Source organism: Achroia grisella, unplaced genomic scaffold (genome assembly GCF_030625045.1).
Source record: "Achroia grisella isolate CSIRO2021 unplaced genomic scaffold, CSIRO_AGI_Agris_v1 utg152, whole genome shotgun sequence".
Classification (NCBI taxonomy): domain Eukaryota; kingdom Metazoa; phylum Arthropoda; class Insecta; order Lepidoptera; family Pyralidae; genus Achroia; species Achroia grisella.
This window is the reverse complement of record NW_026712648.1, coordinates 282,955-300,517: the sequence shown is the minus strand read 5'-3', so window position 1 is coordinate 300,517 and position 17,563 is coordinate 282,955. Positions and strand designations below refer to the sequence as shown.

At 32.0% G+C, this 17,563-nt stretch overlaps 1 protein-coding gene across 3 annotated transcripts in view; it reads left to right on the top strand.

Annotated features, from left to right (window-relative positions):
- LOC131840889 (visual system homeobox 2-like) overlaps positions 1-17,563 on the top strand; it is a 90,723-nt gene that overhangs the window by 28,796 nt on the left and 44,364 nt on the right. For 2 of the 3 annotated variants that reach the window (XM_059189086.1, XM_059189084.1), the window contains exons 3-5: positions 6,647-6,667; positions 10,867-10,957; positions 11,912-12,038. In XM_059189086.1, the coding sequence (XP_059045069.1) occupies positions 6,647-6,667; positions 10,867-10,957; positions 11,912-12,038 (239 nt within the window). The remainder of the gene's footprint in view (positions 1-6,646; positions 6,668-10,866; positions 10,958-11,911; positions 12,039-17,563) is intronic. The other variant, XM_059189087.1, reaches the window with a different exon arrangement.

The window sequence follows — 17,563 nt, the reverse complement described above, 5'->3', positions numbered from 1 at the left end:
CTGCTTGCGTGCACTTCCTTTCGAGTTTGGGGCAAATTTTTCATTGTTATTTTCACTGAATCCACGGCGAACGTAATGTATTGGATTTCTCTATTTACATCTTCATAACACGTTTGAGTCTTAGGTATATATTATAGAACTCGTGTAATAAGATATATATGCCTACACAAATAAATATACCCATAATATTTGTAATCGACATAGCTTTGCTTGGTTTTATATTTTGGTACACTCGGTAGCCCTATCTATATGTGTACAGAAATACTTAACAAAAAAACCGTTTAGAATAAAATTTTTCTTTAAATTTCCCTAGAAATTATTGAATTAATATTTAATTGTAGCATCTTTAAAATCAAAAACCTAAATCATAATCAGAAATCATCATGAAGGACCTTTTAGCCGCTCATGAACGTCAAATTTTATATGTTCAGTTAGTATGTTATGTTAGTATATAACAACAAGCAAAATAACAAGCCGAGCGTTGTCTTCTTTACATTTAATGAAGCGTATGCATTTAATGAAATGTACCTATATTCTTCAGCTTTATAAATTATCTCTCACGAACGCATCGAGGGGTGTTTAGCAGATGAAAAAATATAATTGCGTCGGCTGTGGATACAAGCAGTGGCACACGTCTTTGTTGTGTCTTATAAGCAGTTAACGAACTTCTTTGTAAGCTTAGTTTAACGGGATCGGTGGTCTAGTGGTTTAGTACACTGATTTACTTCCGACGGTTATGGGTTCGATTCTTTGCACGGTATACAATTAGTATTCATGATTTTGTGGTTTGTATTGTTCAGGATGTTTTCTATATATTGTGTATCTTAGCGCATATTATCAATGTATTTCCTAAAAAATGACTGTTTAGATCCATAATACAACACCCATTATACAGCAACCATAACACAAGCTCTACTTAACTTAGGACTAGATGGCGCTGTTTGTCACCTATTTCTGCTATCAAGCATCTCGTATTGTACTTTTTTCATGTGGTACCTCGTACCTATATATGTGACGTACTATAGATGTGATTATCAGACTTCATCACAAAATTTATTTATAATTCAGTACAATAAACGCAAGCTATATAATACTTCTTTTTTACTTCTTATAGTTTAATAAAAATTTTTGAAAATGCATTTATATTATTGTTAACACTGAATAGATATCACCTAGATATTTAGTATCTGTAGTCCTAACTAGTTGATATGGCGCTATATGTCACATGTGCATGTATTTGTTTCGTTATTTTTTTTTATTTAAAATATTTATTGAGTGCCATACTTATTATCTTCCAATTTACTTTTAGAATAGAAGTAATTTTTACATAAATAAAATTAATATTAAATATCTTTGGATAGTCACTAATTCACAATTTTGTGCTCATTTACTCAAATCCTAAATATTGAAAATAATGAGACAAAATTGTGACTATCTAAACATATTCATATTAATTTCAGTGTTTGTAAATTTACAAGTAGGTACATTACAACCGCGAGGGTGGAAATAAATATACTTATTACTTTATTACCGACTCTGTTAGATTATTTTGAATTTTGCTTTGTTCTTTAAGATTATGTGCAAATTTATACGTTACCAATTAAAAAATAATAATTTTTGAAATTTTAACCTCTTACTATAATATAATCATCAATATAATTAAAACTACATTTAGCTAGTAAATTGGACTGTGTAACGCAGGCTTAAGTATATCCTTACATCATTACACTCCCCTAGTTTAGGGCGACAACAATATCGTTTTCAAAAAATGGCGAAAAGCGAGTAACGAGCCTCGAGGGTATTTTCGCCCCAAAAATCATTTTCCTACGTCCCAGAGGTGGCGAATTCGTACCGAGCCGTTCGTACCCGACATCCCTTCTATCCGTGTCGACTCGACTTAACACGTCACGCTGTTTAGTCGACTAAATATAGTATGTTTGTATCGGGGACTTATGAGGGGCGAGCTTTCATCATCTCATTACGTAAGTAGTATTATAATTTAGATCACCGCTTTAAATTAATATGAAAACTAACTATATTACGTGACACTGTCCGCGTGGAATATAACCTGTAATCGCTGATAACGTTATCATCAAGTAAACTATAAAAAATTTCGCATATATCAAGTTACTCAGCTTTTTATAGGTCAAAGATATTTTTAAATCAGTCGACTATTTTGCGTTTATCAATTAGGTACCTATAAATAAATGAACATACAAAACTCTAAATTTCCTGTTTATAATATTAGTAAAGGTAATTTCTATTTATAATATCGCATATGTAAAGTTGTATAAAATGTATGTAAGAAGTAATATTGTGATTATTCCTTAGAATTCTGCACCTAAATTATTGTTATATACCTAAAGAAATTTTGAATATAACCATATATAATAATAATGTAGCATTGACCCTCATAGAAATGTTATCTTTCAAAAAGTCAGTCGGTCAGAAAAAAAAAAGAATAAATTTCTACAAATTTAATACAATCTCTACCTATTCAAAAATACCAACATTCATTCATAATTTAAACTAATAATACCGTTTCATTATCGTGTTACAATTAACAAGCAACAAGAGCGATTATTAAAACCAACTAGCTCTTTATCCTTACTAATATTATAAATGCGAAAGTAACTCTGTCTGTCTGTCTGTCTGTCTGTCTGTCTGTCTCGCTTTCACGCCAAAACTACTGAACAGATTTAAATGAAATTTGGTACCCATATAGTCTAGACGCCGAGGAAGGACATAGGCTACTTTTTAATGCGAAAAAAGGGTTGTAAGGGGTAGAAAATGGTAATGCAAGGTTATCTTTATGCGGTTGAATACACACTTATTATAATAAAGGCTTAACTAAAAAATTAGATATTTTGGAAAGTCTACTTTATAATTGTGTTATTAAGTCTATTTTCAAAAATTTTTAATTTCTGAATTACACCAGTATTGTACTAGATATGCGACTTATTAACGCTCATATGTCATAAATAAACATATATGTCATTTGTATAAGCAGCGCGCGCAACTGATTATTGTCAATCCGTTGTCTCCTTATGAATTTAAATGAATAAACGTTTGCTCTGTAAATTTATTTTATAAATACATAAATATAATCCTGGTATAGCCTATAACTGATGACCCTGCTCTTGGACAAGAGCGTAAGAACATATTATTAATATTTTTGAAGAATAAAACAACATATAATATTAAAAATGTTGTCAATACATATGAACAACATTTCCTTGGAAGAAACAACATCTACCGTTCCATCCGAGCTATTCAGGTTCGTAATACGCGTTTCTCCATTCTGGCCAGTAGAGTCAGAGATATGGTTCGCGCAAGTAGAGGGATAGTTTGCAATTTAGAATATCACATCTATTATTTTGATTTAACAAAATTTTATTATGTTATTGGCCAACTGGACTACCAATTTTCAAAAGCATTTAAAGAAATGTTTAAACTGTTTATTACATATAAATAAATATGACATTTAAATTTGTAAATATCACATTGTCACCATTCAAGGGGTAAAATAAAATAGCAGATAAAAGTTTTTATGGAAATTCGTCATATTTGAAGCTAGAACGATGAAGCTTTTTTTCTTACGCTTTTTTGGGTCAGTTTATTTAATAAATACCTTACTAATATTATGAAAGTGAAAGTGACTCTGTCTGTCTGTCTTAAAAGCCAAAACTTCTGAACTGATTTAAATGAAATTTAAAGTCTAGATCTTGAGATAGGACATAGGTTACTTTTTAATGCTAAAAAGGGTTATAAGAGACTGAAAGAGGAATTTTTTAAAAGTTTAAGCTTCAATCTTATTTTTTTGCGTATTGATTAAATATAATTAACGAAAATGGGTTGTAAGGGTCAAAAGGGGAGTTAAAATGTTGTATGCATGTATTGTCATTTTTTAAAGCTAGAAACTTGAAACCCATTTTTTAGGCTGTTGAGAAAATATCAGTACCTACCGCTACAGGACTCAGCCATAAATGGTTACAGTATAGCGACATCTTTTCATTAGTACATGATGACACTAATATAAGTAGCATTAAAAAAAACAAGAAAAAGGGTTATAAGGGGTTGAAAGGGGAGATGTAATGTATGTATGGTATGTATGGAAGTATCTTCATTTTAAAGATAGTAGTTTGAAACTTAGTTTTTGGCTGTTGATTGAATTGTATGGAATTATGTATGGAAATTTCATTTTTGAAGCTAGAACGATGAAACTTTTTTATTGGGTTAGATTATTAATATATATTTTTTATTATTTGCTCAAGGTCACTATTTTACGCGGACGAAGTCGCGGGTACAGCTAGTAGAGGTATAATTATGCAAACATTACCCGAGTATGACGTAAGTAGGCCCCAGTTGGCCTTCCCCCCTGCACCCTGCGTCCCACCAACAAGTAATCACCAAGAACAATACCAGTAATTAAGTTTTGTACATGTTTATTGCGTAAATACGTCGTTATCCTATCTCATACGAAGTAGCGTATCACAAACACACAACAATTATGGTCTATTGTTCCTGAAACTGTGCAATTGGTTATTCGTTACAATGTTTGTCTGTACGCTAAGATCGATAACAAAACAATACCTGTAATTATGAAAGGCAATGATTTCTATTTATTTTTCATGATAATGTAATGGAAAAATGTGAAAAACAAAATTTTAATTAAAACGTCGAGGCTGTGTCGTTGTTTATATACCTTGGTAACGGTGAAAATACATCGTGATAAAGATTTTTGCAGGCGTGTATGACAAGTTTACAGGTATATTTATAAATTGCAGCATTATACTACTATAGAATAACAGAATATTTACCAACTTAGACATTTCTATTTTATAGAAATAGAAATAATCTTTATTCAAATAAACTTAATATAAGCACTTTTGAATAGTCAAGTTTTTTTATTCTACCGCTTATTCGGAATGCAGATTCATCACAAGAAGAATAAGCAAGAAACTTGTGTGTTGCTCTTTTAAATAAATATTGATTTACTTATATTTAATTAACAACATGGATTAGGCATGGGACAATCAACATAGAAACCGCTACGCACTTAATCTCTTTTCAATCAGATGATTTCAATTAGATATTTTCTACAAAAACATTTATAAATTCTTCAATTTTATAATAAGCTTTTTTACAAAGAATATATTTTATAACACATCTGACTTTTTTTTCTGGCAAATTGAGTACAGACTCTGGGGGTTTATTGTAAAACCTTACGCAATTTCCATAAAACGAATTACAAACTTTCGTCAAATGGCACTTAGGTAAAAGTAGTTTGTTGACATTACGTATGCTTTTATTAGTGTAATCTTGTTTTAAAATTGTAAATTTTTGTCTGGCAAGCATAATATTTTCGTAGATGTATTGAGATGTAACGGTGAGGATATTTGATTCTTTAAAACATTCACGCAAAGACTCCCTGGAACCCATACCGTAAATGGAGTAAATGGATGGCCCTCTTTTGTAAAATGTCCATATCCGTCCATGTCTGTTAATTGTCTAATTCTTCTTACCGCATAAGTGCCAGAACTAAGTCTATTTGCCAATTTAGAAGAATGAGCACCCCATTGCAGTGTGGAGTCTAATGTGATACCAAGAAATACAGTATCATCAACAAAGTTAATAAGTTTATTGTTCAGTACGATTTTGGAAGTTTTAATTTTTTTATTGATTTATTAAGTAATAATTTTAAAAATCTTATCCGTATTTGGAAATTAAACTAGTAAGTAACTGTATTTTAATTGAAAAAAATGGGATCTCTATAATAACTCGTGCGAAATCTGGTTTCGAGTCACAGTATTTTATATTTTTGTCGCCTTTGAATTTACTATCTGAATCTCAATAAAGAGCTCTCGAGTTCTATTTTAAATCCCGTCTAATTACTCAGTGAAAAAAACAAAAACCGCTGACCAAAACGGTTCGTGAAAAGAAAGAAGCCCCGAGATCATAATATCTGGCCACAAAGGTGCTTTGTGGTGGTTTTGTGAGTCATATTGCTCCATTTTTGTTAACACCTGCGCACTGTGGGAACAAACACGAAGAAATGCGATATTGCAGACACTCGTACTCTTTCACGGCGAGTCTTGTCAGAAACGTGTTAAAGTCCTGACCATTATGTCCTCATCAAACTCGTGCAAACTCCGAAGGTTAGAGATTTTTGCGAATAGGTTAGATATGTCATAAATTAAATATTAGGAAGTGAGACGTAATAATTCGTTATCAGATATCTCATGACTTATTTGATATAAATTGTAAACTTATTCATTTTTTTTTTCAAACATATATACTTTTATTATATTATATTTTATTTTTAACATTATATAAAAATGTAATTATAAAAAAATCAAATTCTACTCATTTTCTAAATTATGTACCTAACGTACCAAAATCGCACTAAATCGAGAATCTATTTTATTATTATATTTCTTCTTCTTAATTTATTTATAAAATATTGCGTTATGTTATTAGTGAATAACAAGAGGGATATTTTTCTAATGTAGAGTTTACTTACTCAAGAAAAGTTTTTTTTCTAACCTATCATAACCAAGTATCAGCACCAGTATTAAATTTTCTTCCTATATTTTTATTTAAGTTTTATTTTAACAATTAATTTTATTTGTTTCATGTATCGTAGCAGTCCGCCAGTTTTATTCAGGTAATTTGCAAGGACGGCGGCGCGGGCGCGCCTTGTGAGGGTAGTCGTGCCGCGACAAATCAAATAATGCGCGGCAACGCTCCTCAAATTGGCTTGTTGCGAGAAAATTGCCAATTTCTTGCGCTCAATTCTTAATTCTCGTTTAGCGTTCGCCGCCACAATTTGCACGAGATTTGCTTTCCACTCAGCGCACGTGATATTTGCATTCGCCTAAGGCTGTTCATGAAAGACGATTATTTTTCTTTTTTTTTTGTTGTTCAATAATTTAGGATTTTATTTTACAATATGTAATCTTTCGCGCTGAAATTAATATGATAATATCAAAATTATTTTTGCACCAACAATTTTCGAAATTGAGAAGAAACTACAAACAACTAGCTTCAAATATTCGAACACTGACTGAGTACAAACTATTATAGATTTTGGGCATACTTTTATACATTAAATTTGAGCTGCCGAATAACCGATAAAGTGCAAATAATTGTAATTAGGCAAAAAATATATTTTAATTTAAAACAACCATGTCCTCTTTGTGGTAAATAAAAACAAATGGAAGCTAATTTGTTTAAAACTAAGTACCAAAGTCTAAATACTAATGGCTTTTCCATTTACGGAGAGAGATAAGGACAAGGTTTTGGTACTTATAAAAATAATCTTACATTGAATATGTTTTGAGCGTTGGCACTTTTGATTAGAAATATAAGTTCAAGAGGATTTAAGAAAACCTGCTTATCTTTTTATATCGTTGCTGTCGAATTAAGTGTATCTTTTATCGTCGCGCCGGTAAATTGAATCCAGGCCATGTAAATTGGCCCGTAGCCGTGTCGCATGTTAACGCTACTCTGTACTACTCGTTCCAATTGCCTCTCTGTGCACTACGAATTTTGTTTTCATCTCTCTTCCCCACCTGATCATTTCATAGCTACGAACGAGATGGAATAACACGATATTACGTTACATGTTCGCAAAAGATCTGTTGAAGACGGAATTTCGATATATTGCATTTTGTTATAACGAAAGAGCTTTGTATACAAATTTGAACGTTTTGGAGGGATCAGAATAGACTGAAAATTTTTGTGGAAAGACGAATAAATTAACTGCAAAGCAGGTTGCTTCCGTAGACCGATCCGTAGCATTTTACACACTTTTTTGGATTTAGTTTCTATAACTGCCATGTTCACCATTCGGTTTGGTATGTAGTTTTATGTTCAGTTTTCCTTTATATATAATATTTGTGTTTTATTCTCTTGGGTGTATTTCACGGCACATTGCCATCTGTTTCAACTTTATATGCTTACTGCTTCTCTAAACTGCCTGCAACTTTAGATGAATATTTGCCGACTTATACCTAATTTTAGACAAAACGTGGTGCCCTTGTTAATTTGTGCTATTATGCTTATTGTACTTGTAGTGTACAGATCTTGAATTTGTTACAATTTTGTCGATATAAAGTTGATATAAACAGTATCTATTGATGAACATGTTACGTAGGTAACTAATTATGTATTATTATAATACGTGATGGTAAGACTACTTCGATGAAAAGTGGCAGTGTTCGACTTAACACAAGTAGCTTTCCTTCGCCGACACTTACGTTCCCTCGGAGGGAGGCTCATGTTAAAATTATACCTCAAATTATACCACCGTCGCTATTTCAACTCTATCTTCATATGCAGAAGGTGCATTTTCTGGTGTAGTTCACATCCGTGTTAACGCATATATTATTGGTCGAGGTAGTTGCACCAGTAATGATCGTAGCTTTATGAGGATCAATTGAAACATTATGGTATGTTTTTAATAATATATCAATACGACTATTACCCTAGAAGAGGTAGTCAAAGATTAATTAATTGAAAAAAAATCGGTTCTGTACAATTAAAAAAAAAGTTTATTTTTGTTTTTGAAATTGGACAAAAGACAATAGCAGCATCACCTAATCAACGCAAGTGCAGACGCTCAGAATGATGCCTCCCATGGGACATGCTCACCCATCCGTGTCCTCGCCACATTTCACCTCCACCGGCTCTCTGTAGGCATTTATATAATACTAGCGGCCCGTTCCGGCTTCGCACGGTATATTTTTTAATTTATAGTTTATATGAATTACTGTTGCTGTTACTACGTCGTTCTCTGCTTTGTTTGCGATAAAATGTATTCCATGTCGTTTCTCTTAATACAATAAATATTTATATTAAATTGTATTCTATTATCTATAATCGATAAATATTAACATATATACACAAATATTTTCGCATATATTATATGGATGGAAATGGGTATAATTTGATTCAGCGTACAAACGTCAGATTTAGATTCAGTGTATAGACTTCTATTTTCATGTCAAATATCAATGAAAAGGGTACCAACAGACAGACTTTCTCATTTATAATATTACTATGGTTAATTTTTCCTATACTATACATTATATTTATTAAAAGTACACTGCGTATCGACCAGTCACTGCAACCGTCATAAATAACTAGTGTGACCAATCGATTAGCGGATAGTCCGCCCGTCCCGATTGGTCACGGCTCACAGTCACACTGCAGTGTGGACACTGGTCTGTCCCTGTGTAAATGTCATAAACAAACATGTTAATATGGACAAACATTAAAAAAATAAGGTTTTCAATTTGATTTTAATTGCTATCTTACGTTATAATGCTTGTATTTGTAAGTTGTGTGTAACAATATTAACTAAGTAGTTTTAGTAGATGTGGTAATATTACTAAATACTTAATCTAAATAACTTAATCTGATATAGCTATATATCTATATATCCTTTTATGTAAATGATGAATCGATGTAGAAATACTTTTAAGCCTTGTAAATATTAATTTTCTGGATCAAGTCGAAAAATACCCATTCAAATTTTAATTCTCTGTATTGTGTTGCAGTCAATTTAATTAATACATTGTAATTATCATGTCCTTTGACCTCAACAAACTGATAACACATCCAACCCTCTCACAAAATAGTTTACATCGTGATTCGTCACACTTACACATCAACACATGTACATACGAAACGAAATAACACATTATTTTACATTCATAGCGCGCTTAGTATAGAGAACATGTTACGAATCCAGTATTAACCGTGTATTGGACTTGGTAGCGCCGTTTACATCGTTAAGTCGGATTAGAGGTCCATAAGGGAACCGCTCTAAATTTAATAATTCATTGTCGTATTCATTGGCGCCAAATTCAATTACCCGGCTTCCCTGAGGGATGTCGTCCCGTCCCCCGCCCCGCTTGCCGCCGTCCCGCGTCCCTGCTGTCCCCGGGGACGCGCCCGATCTATTCTATTAACCCGCCACCGCTCGCCTGTTTACTAATTCATTTGGCAATCACATTCGGTAATTATGTGACAAATCCCCGAATAAGTGTTGTGTTGTCACACTAGCCGTTAAGTGGATTTCGGGGACGGGCGGTATCTGATGCGGGATTTTGACTGCAGGCAGCCCGGGTTGGGATTGTGAGCTACGTAATTTAACTTATGAAACTTGAAACAGCTTGCCGATTCACAAACACTGTTATTATATTAGCTGTCTTCAGAATAGGCAAGTTTTGAATTTTTTACTGTTCGGTATTTCTACAGTATAACTAATATATAATATCTTACTCTATATCTAATAGAGTTTGAGTAAACGTTATACAAAATTACGTTAAGTAGAAGTTATACAAGCAGCTAAGGTTATATAATTTTCTTAACGGTAAAAATATATAATTCATTGTTATAGTTTATATAGTTATTATTGGTTTGGCTCAAGTAAAAAGAAAATAGTATATAAATTATTTTTTAGTCTACAGTAAACATATCAATGTACCTACTTATTTAGTATATATAACTATATAAGTCATTTTCTTTCTTTTACACATCATATTATAAAAATACCGCGAAATTTGTATACCTACATGAAAAGATACAAGATTTAAAAAAAAAGTGAGTCATATATAATTCAGTTTTTTATAGGCGTAGATAGATAGATAGTACTTATATTATCGAAAATTATTCGACGCAATAGCCAATTGTAATAAAGAATATACATAGATATATGAAACAGGAACCTATACAGTAGTTACAAATAAAATACTTATATAATTTTATATCACATGGAACACCAATTGTTTATCGATTTTAATAATAAAGAATAATTTAGAAGAATATAGAATATATATTTCTGTCAATTGTTCGCAGGAGTGCCGGCACTAGAAGCAGCGAAAGACTTCACAGTCGATGGCCTCACAGGGTACAATGGTAAAAAGAAGAAGAAAAAACGCCGGCACAGGTAACTGTCAACCGATCATACACAAGAATACATATATATATAACTAGCTGACCCGGCAAACGTTGTTTTGCCTTAAAATAAAAATAAAATTTAGGGGTGGACTACCCCTAACATTTACAAAAATAGATGTTGGCCGATTCTCAGACCTACTCAATACGCTCACAAAATTTCATGCGAATCGGTCAAGCCGTTTCGGAGGAGTATGGGAACGAAAACTGTGACACGAGAATTTTATATATAAGATGTAAAGAAATAATATGCATGCAAAAAGAGAGACTTAGAAGATAAAATTTTTTATAACTTATATGACATTATTTTAGCTAAGGAATATACTGAACCTGACAAGATCTTCTTATTTTTTTACTGTCACGAGGAGATATTCATCTTCATAGTAGATATACTTAAATTTTTACGAGATTTAGACCGACGAAAGTCGGTAAAAAACACTATGATTATGAGGTTATATAGGCAAATGTATTTAATGTAAACGAGATTATAAAATATTTTTATTTTCTTTGTGCGAATTTATTGAGATTACGTAACGTTAGCTTGTAAACAAAAGTAACCATATAGTTATCAAAGTTGTCTGTCCGGCAACTAATAATCTATGGTAACTTCACCCCTATCAAACCAGGACAAGTCACTGTATGTACTAGGTAAAGACATTTTATTTAAATAAGAAATTTGTGAAATGCCTTATGAAAAGCTTCTATTATTAATTAATTAATTAATTTAACTTGCGCATTAAGCACATAATATAAAAGTTAAGAAACACATATGACGGAATTACCTACTATCTGCCAGCGCTATGTACCAGGCAACCATGAGTGGTGGAGAGGAAGGTTGTTAGATGTTCACTAATATAAATGAGACTTAGTATTTGTCTTGTGTAGGTACCTATAAACCGATCCCTGTGATAATTATAGTTTACCAACTCGCGTTCGGTCTTTGCAGCAGGACGATCTTCACCTCGTACCAACTGGATGAATTGGAGAAGGCATTCAAGGATGCCCACTACCCTGATGTGTACGCTAGGGAGATGCTCTCACTTAAGACAGACTTGCCAGAGGATCGGATACAGGTTAGTGCACAACTACTCATTTAACTATCGATCTTATATAAATGATAACTACTTTATTATTAATTAAATAGGTATTCAATTTAATCGATGGATTTGGAAAAATATAATAAACATTTTACATTTCAACTTTGGTACACGGAATATGGATGGTCTTTTGAAGATTTCTTCAAGTGATAAAGTAGTAGACGGGGTATTGGAAATACATAAAAATTAATTATATTATTAACCCTTTTTCTGGTCTTTCTTTAACTTTTATATGAGTCATATTTAAAATTAATTCTAAATCGTCCAGTTTTTATGCGAAACCGTAACATACCATCAGAGTGTTTTCAACTCCTCACGATTCTACGCTATCATTGATATATCAACTTTTTTTTATTTTTTTTATCTTAAATTTATTTAGGGACTTTAACCATAATATGGTAATGCCAGTCCCATCGTACCTTATCCGTAGTCTTAATTTTGCTGACGACGATACAGGTTCAGAAGTGCTTTGTCTGGTAATTTTGTAAATTATCAGGAAAGATACGACAATATCTGTAGATATAACTAGTATATAAATATAAACAACCAATTGGCTGCATTTATCCTTAAACTGTTTCCACATGCAAGCATTGGGGCAAATTATCCCTGATCTTAAATCTAGGGTCTTGGGGAAAAAAATCGTATTATTCGGGTATTAGGCCGTCAATTGGCATTGATTGTTGACGATTGACGCGCAACACGATACCTCCACACCGCAACATAAACGTACAGCCCACGGCCCAACCGTCTTCTATTCAGTTTTTACAACCTTAAAAAATATATTAAATGTTCGCCTATAAGTCACACTTCCATATTATTGTTAGTCTCTGTCGATTTCTTACCATTTCACTAAAGCGGTACAGATCCTAATGTTTGAGGTAAAGATAGATAATAATAATATCTCAGGACAATCCACACAGTGCCATCTAGTGCCAAACTAAGCACAGCTCGTGTGTACTAGACAACTGATATAAATATATGAGTTTTTTGTAAATATACCTATACAAAAAGTAGACGAAGTAGCGGATAGTGTATTAGAGATAGAAATATAGTTAGCCCACAATTTTATCCATGTGTATATTATTATGATGTGCTCTTTATATCCCCGATACTACCTATGTACTAAACATAGAAAATTATTTAAAAAAATTACATGAAATTATACAGGTATATAGAAAAATTAAATGAAATTTTAGATTTCATCATACCATGTTACCATCTTCATCTCCATTTATCTGCTGCTCGATCACTTCTTGTATTTTAATAAAATTAGATCTTTATTCTTTATCTATATTACATTTGATTACACATATCATCATTATAAAAACTTTACTTTTTTTAACATCTCTACTAAAATCAAATAGGCATAATATTCTAATGTAGGTATGTACATCAGAAGACAGTACTACAATGTACTAATAGGTTTCATTGAAATACTAAGAATAATAAATGCAAGTTTTTCTTTATGACATGTTTTGAAGCTAGAATGCTCTGATTATTGCTTTGTTAAACAATTAAATGCTTCAGTTACTAAGCTATTTATATTGTTAATTGTGTGTACGTTTGTGTGTGATGGCTGTCAGAGCCGATCTCGTCAAGGTAGAGAGAATTCGACACCGGCAACATGATATTTTTACGCAAGAAACGTTGAAATTTCGCGGAAGGAAGCTTTTTGTATACTCAACAATGACAATATTATGCTCGATTAAGTAGGGATTATAGTATTTTATATTGCTTTCTTTAATTATACTTTAATACTAGCAGTTCCCGCGACTTCGTCCGCGTGGAATTTAACTTTATTTTTCTAAAATAAAAGTAGCCTAAGTTACTCCATTTTACATCAGCTACCTGCCAAAAAAGTCCCGTCAAAATCGGTCAAGCCATTTCAGAGATTAGCCGGAACAAACAGACAGACAAAAATTGTAAAAAATGTTATTTTAGTGTATCTATGTACCGTATTTAGGTATATTTATAAGCTTGTAGTAAAAAACGGTTATTTCTATATTACAAACAGACGCTCCAATTTCCTTCATAAGATCACTCAGTCTAGTCAAAGAGTGTTGTAGCTTAATGTATTCTACCCTGACTTACACACAAGTAAAAAACTAGTTTAAAAACCAAAAAAAAATTGTCAATTTACATTTCTGACTTTTGTGATGAAAACATCGATATTAAATCAAAAATAACAATCCGAGAGATAGCAGTAGGCTCACCACCATCTTCGTGGAATTTGTACCACAATATCGTGGTAGGAGTTTGTAAAAAGTAGTTGGCATGGTTACCTCTATCTACTTATTTCATTGGCTTATAGCTTAGGTACTTTGTGAGCTGTATTATTGTAGTGATAGATGGTGAAATTACAGGTTAAGAAGCATGGCATCTTAGTTCTACCGAATGGGCATAGGCATTGTTTGTCTTTCGAATTAGGTATATAAAAAATCATTTCGAGTTTGACTTTAGACAGCCTCGGTGGTCTAGCGGCATAGCAGCATATCGTTTTACTTCCGATGGTCGCGGGTTCAATTCTTCGCACCGTATTAACATTTATATTCATGAGTATGACTGTTTGTATAGGTCTGGGTGTTCTATGTGTATTATGTATGTATTTACAAAAATATACAGGTATATCTAAACATTTATATCACAAGCTCTGCTTACCTTGGAACTAGATGACGTTGTGTGAATTGTCTAAGGGTATTATTATTAGTTTAAAAATACCTACATACCTATTAATTAATTATGTGTAGTTTAGTTTAGTGTTAGAGTGTCTCACTCTGTCTCACACATAATTTCTGTCTGCCCTCTCTTTCTCTTTTTCATCTATTTCTACCAAGTAAGTTGCCTCTTAAGTTGGTTTCCGGTTTGAAGGGTGGTTTTCCGGATTCAAGGGTGAGATATAGCTGTAAAATCACTAGGAACGAAGTCATCACCCTCAAAAATAGTAATGTATGTATAACTGGTGTGTTACGGGTATCACAGTGTATGGCATCACAGGTATGATCTTGTTCATATTTATTGGCAATGGTTACTATTTTCTTATCAACATTATTTTTATCATCATTAGGACCTTTATTGGTATCATATTAAATATAATCATATATAATCTTTAAATTTTGAAATAAAATACCTATAGATATATCTATATATCTATTATAAATAAATTTAGAATACCAATAGGTGGGTATATACATATATATCTACTATATACTATACTATATCTATGTTAGGGGATAAAAGACTGCATAATATCTGAGTTAGTTATATTTCATAGGTATTTAATAGATTAGTAGGGGTATGAACCTACCTACTGTAGTAAAATTTTTATTTAACCTCAATATTATGTCTATTTTTTCGTCCGCTACGCACGACTCAAGTGTGCGCCTACCCTCGGAAACGAGGGAAAACACAAATACAACCCTCAACCCCTCCCCCCCTGTACGCACCCCCGTACTTTACCCCCACGACATTTATGAAAATTTCATTTCCAAATTCAAAACTCATTTCCAAACTAAAGTAAACCGTAACATAACTGCATAAAGTTGATAGCCACTTAATTTTCTGAAGGAGGAAAACTGTCTGTCTTGCATTGAAAAGTGAAGTTTAATGCAGTAATTTTAAAGTTTATTTTATATTTTATTGGTGTAGTTATGAGTGATGGTTGAATCTTCGAAATAATGGCTTACTAAGGATTAGGTTTCCCCCATTTCACAAACGTAGTTTGTTAGACGATACATACAGTGGGTAGGTAGGTAGATATCCAAATGGTTTATTATACAATCGAACATCTTGGAGTATTTAGGTGGAGCAGTTTTAATTATAAATTCTTTATAACTTAATTTATAGACTCGTTTTAAGTACCTACTGTTATTTTGGAGACATGACAGTTCAAATTAGGTACCTACTATGCAATGAGTTCATCACTATTCAATTACATTTAGGTAGGCATCTTACTTGTAATAAGTATATGTATTTCGTTCAAACTCTTTATACACTTAAGTACCTTATTAGACATTTGCTAACTTCGAAACCTACCTATTTTCTGTAAATTCATAGTTGGGTTAATTCCATAGGTTCGATATGCCTAATTTAAGAATCTTATTATCCCATTTGTATAATCGCTTGTGTCACTACATCTATTTAGGATTAATTTAGTTATTTATTTGTGTTTTCGTCCCCGGAGAACTAGTCATTCACATAAGTAGGTAAATTAACAAATTTATAAAGAAACCAATTCAACTCCAATCTCTGGGTCCACGTTGAAATAGTAAACCAAGAGGTTACAAATTACAATGCTCTTACATGTAATACCTACCTATAATAAGTAAAACACACACACATATATATAAATAAAATACAGGATATTTTCTTTTTATTTAAATAAGCTTGTACTTATTAATTAAGTGAGGTTACGTTTACACAAGTGATGCCATCTATCGACGCTTGACTGAATTACTCGTAGCTATGGCAACCGAGTGCTGATTGGCCACTTCTTCAAAAATCGATCGGGACAAAACGTCGTATACGTCAATATTGCTCATTCGAAAAACATTCTTATGTTTACATGCTAACGTTTATTTTAATTCTTATATGATGTGTTAACTGAAACATTGCAGTTCTTAACGATTACATTATTAGCTCCGCCCCACCCAGTGACATGGCGGACTGATTTGTCTATACAAGCTTAAACCTTAATGTTATTGACATCTAAATATAGAGTTCTATTAATTATTCCCGTACTGATAATAAGAGTAGATAAATATAACTTATCTATTTAAGTAGACATTTAATTTACAGGAAGGAACTTTTTAATAAAATATTAAGTACCTACCTAGATACTGCATTTTATCTATGATCATGATGCGCCTTCCATATTTGCTTTAATTTAAGTAATTTACGGCAGGTACTTGAATAATTATAGGTATAGGTAAGAAATAGGTAGGTATCTAGGTTTTACTCTAGAAATCATATATACACTGCAAATAATCATTACAAGTAATTTAGGTACTTCTATTTAATTAAATTCAATTAATATACCTATAAAGGTTTGTTGGTAGAGCACAGGACCTACCTATTACTTACCTATATCACAAAATATTTATCCGTAAAATCCATTGAAATAGAATAATAGAAATAATAGAAAATCATTTATTCAAATAAACTTACATTGAAACACTTTTGAATAGTCATAACATTTTTTTTTTAATCTACCGCTCATTCGGAATGCTGCATCACAAGAAGAACAAGCATGAAAACTTGTGTGTTGCTCTTTTAAATAATTTATTCTTACTTACAATTTAAGTTTAAGTGTGTGAATACAAACCACCGATTAGCACTAATTCAATGAAATAATAAAATAGAAAAAACATTCAATATACAACAACTGGTTAAACAATTAATAAGAGAAAATAAGTCATAGTGATTAGATTAGTCATTTGTAAAATGACATGTAAGTACTTACCTACTCTACAATTTTTTATACATATTCTAATATCAACAACAGT